The 2,138-nt window shown below is 54.0% G+C and overlaps 1 protein-coding gene across 1 annotated transcript; it reads left to right on the top strand.

Moving 5' to 3' along the window:
* Positions 1–209: 209 nt before the first annotated feature.
* Positions 210–2,052, top strand: LOC117941504 (myosin-6-like; the record flags this gene model as incomplete). Its single annotated transcript, XM_034866511.1, has 5 exons — positions 210–503; positions 718–894; positions 1,015–1,160; positions 1,712–1,802; positions 1,895–2,052. Coding segments are annotated over 5 exons (866 nt in total), but the record flags the coding sequence as incomplete, so codon positions are not given.
* Positions 2,053–2,138: the final 86 nt, after the last annotated feature.

Genomic DNA, 2,138 nt, shown 5'->3' with positions numbered 1-2,138 from the left:
TGTTCAGGTGCATTCTGGGCGTGCTGGTCTTACAGGGAGGTGTGTTCAGGGGCATTCTGGGCGTGCTGGTCTTACAGGAAGGTGTTCAGGTGCATTCTGGGCGTGCTGGTCTCACAGGGAGGTGTGTTCAGGTGCATTCCTCCCTCTGTCCACTCCAAGACCAGGAGAACCTGTTTCTGTCCCTCATGCTGTCCCTTTGTCCCCTCCAGGAGCAGGAGAACCTGTTTCTGTCCCTCATGCTGTCCCTTTGTCCCCTCCAGGAGCAGGAGAACCTGTCGGACGCCGAGGACCGCTGCAACCAGCTGATCCAGTCCAAGATCTCCCTGGAGACAAAGCTGAAGGAGACGCAGGAGCGCCTGGAGGACGAGGAGGAGATGACCGTCACCTTGACGTCCAGGAAATGCCAGCTGGAGGAGGAAGTGATGTCACTGAAGAAAGACGTGGACGACCTTGAGATGACGCTCGCCAAAGTGGAGAAAGAGAGACACGGAGCAGAGAACAAGGTAGGTTCAGCAGAACCGTACCTCAGGTGAAGAACCTGTCCCATGAGATGTGTGTGTGTGTGTGTGTGTGTGTGTCCCCAGGTGAAGAACCTGTCCCATGAGATGTGTGTGTGTGTGTCCCCAGGTGAAGAACCTGTCCCATGAGATGTGTGTGTGTGTGTCCCCAGGTGAAGAACCTGTCCCATGAGATGTGTGTGTGTGTGTTTGTCCCCAGGTAAAGAACCTGTCCCATGAGATGTGTCTCCTGGATGAGTCCATAGCGTCTCTGAGCAGGGAGAATGCGGCGCTGCAGGAGGCCCACCAGCAGGCGCTGACGGACCGCCAGGCGCAGGAGGACAAGGCCAACGTCCTCAGCAAGGCCCGCGCTCGGCTGGAGCAGCAGGTTGACAACGTAAGACACCCCCCCCCCCCCCCCCCCCCCCCCCCCCCCCGTCTGCTCTTGCTATCTTTACTCGATGTCTCCTCTCGCTGTCTCCGCTCGCTGACAGCCCCCCCCCCCCCCTCCCTGCAGGTGGAGAGCTCCTTGGAGCAGGAGAAGAAGGTGCGTGTGGATCTGGAACGAACCAAACGGAAGCTGGAGGGGGATCTGAAGCTGTCCCAGTCCTCAGTGATGGAGCTGGAGACCCAGAAGGACGAGCTGGACGAGAGACTCAAGAAGTATGAAAAGACGTGTGGGACGCATAAATATCTGTCTCCTCCGTTTCTGACTAATGTCTAATATCTGTCTCCTGTGTCTGGGACTAATGTCTAATATCTGTCTCCTGTGTCTGGGACTAATGTCTAATAACTGTCTCCTCTGTCTCAGACTAATGTCTAATATCTGTCTTGTGTGTCTCAGACTAATGTCTAATATCCGTCTCCTCCGTTTCTGACTAATGTCTAATATCTGTCTCCTGTGTCTCAGACTAATGTCTAATATCTGTCTCCTCTGTCTCAGACTAATGTCTAATATCTGTCTCCTCTGTCTCAGACTAATGTCTAATATCTGTCTTGTGTGTCTCAGACTAATGTCTAATATCTGTCTCCTGTGTCTGGGACTAATGTCTAATATCTGTCTCCTGTGTCTCAGACTAATGTCTAATATCTGTCTCCTGTGTCTGGGACTAATGTCTAATATCTGTCTCCTGTGTCTGGGACTAATGTCTAATATCTGTCTCCTGTGTCTGGGACTAATGTCTAATATCTGTCTCCTCTGTCTGTCTCCTAAGGAAAGAGACTGAGTTGGTCCAGCTTCAGTCCAAACTGGAGGACGAGCTGAGCATCATCACTCATCTTCAGAAGCAGATCAGAGAGCTGCAGGTGGGTGCAGAGTAACTGAGGACAGATATTAATATTACTGAGTACTGCAGTACTGCAGTACTGCAGTACTCAGTAATGTGACTACCCTGCAGACGCGGGTGGAGGAGCTGGAGGAGGCGCTGGAGGCCGAGCGGGCGTGGCGCTCCAAGGCCGAGCGCCAGAGGAACGGCATCAGCCGCGAGCTGGAGGAGCTGGGGGAGCAGCTGGAGGAGGCGGGGGGGGCGTCGGCCGCCCACATCGCCCTCAACAGGTCGCTCTCTCTCTCTCACTCTCTCTCTCACTCTCTCTCTCACTCTCTCACTCTCACTCTCTGTCTATCTCACTCTCTCACTCTCT

This window comes from Etheostoma cragini, unplaced genomic scaffold (genome assembly GCF_013103735.1).
Source record: "Etheostoma cragini isolate CJK2018 unplaced genomic scaffold, CSU_Ecrag_1.0 ScbMSFa_878, whole genome shotgun sequence".
Taxonomy (NCBI): domain Eukaryota; kingdom Metazoa; phylum Chordata; class Actinopteri; order Perciformes; family Percidae; genus Etheostoma; species Etheostoma cragini.
Note: the sequence above shows the minus strand (reverse complement) of the source record. Positions and strands in the feature narration are given on the sequence as shown.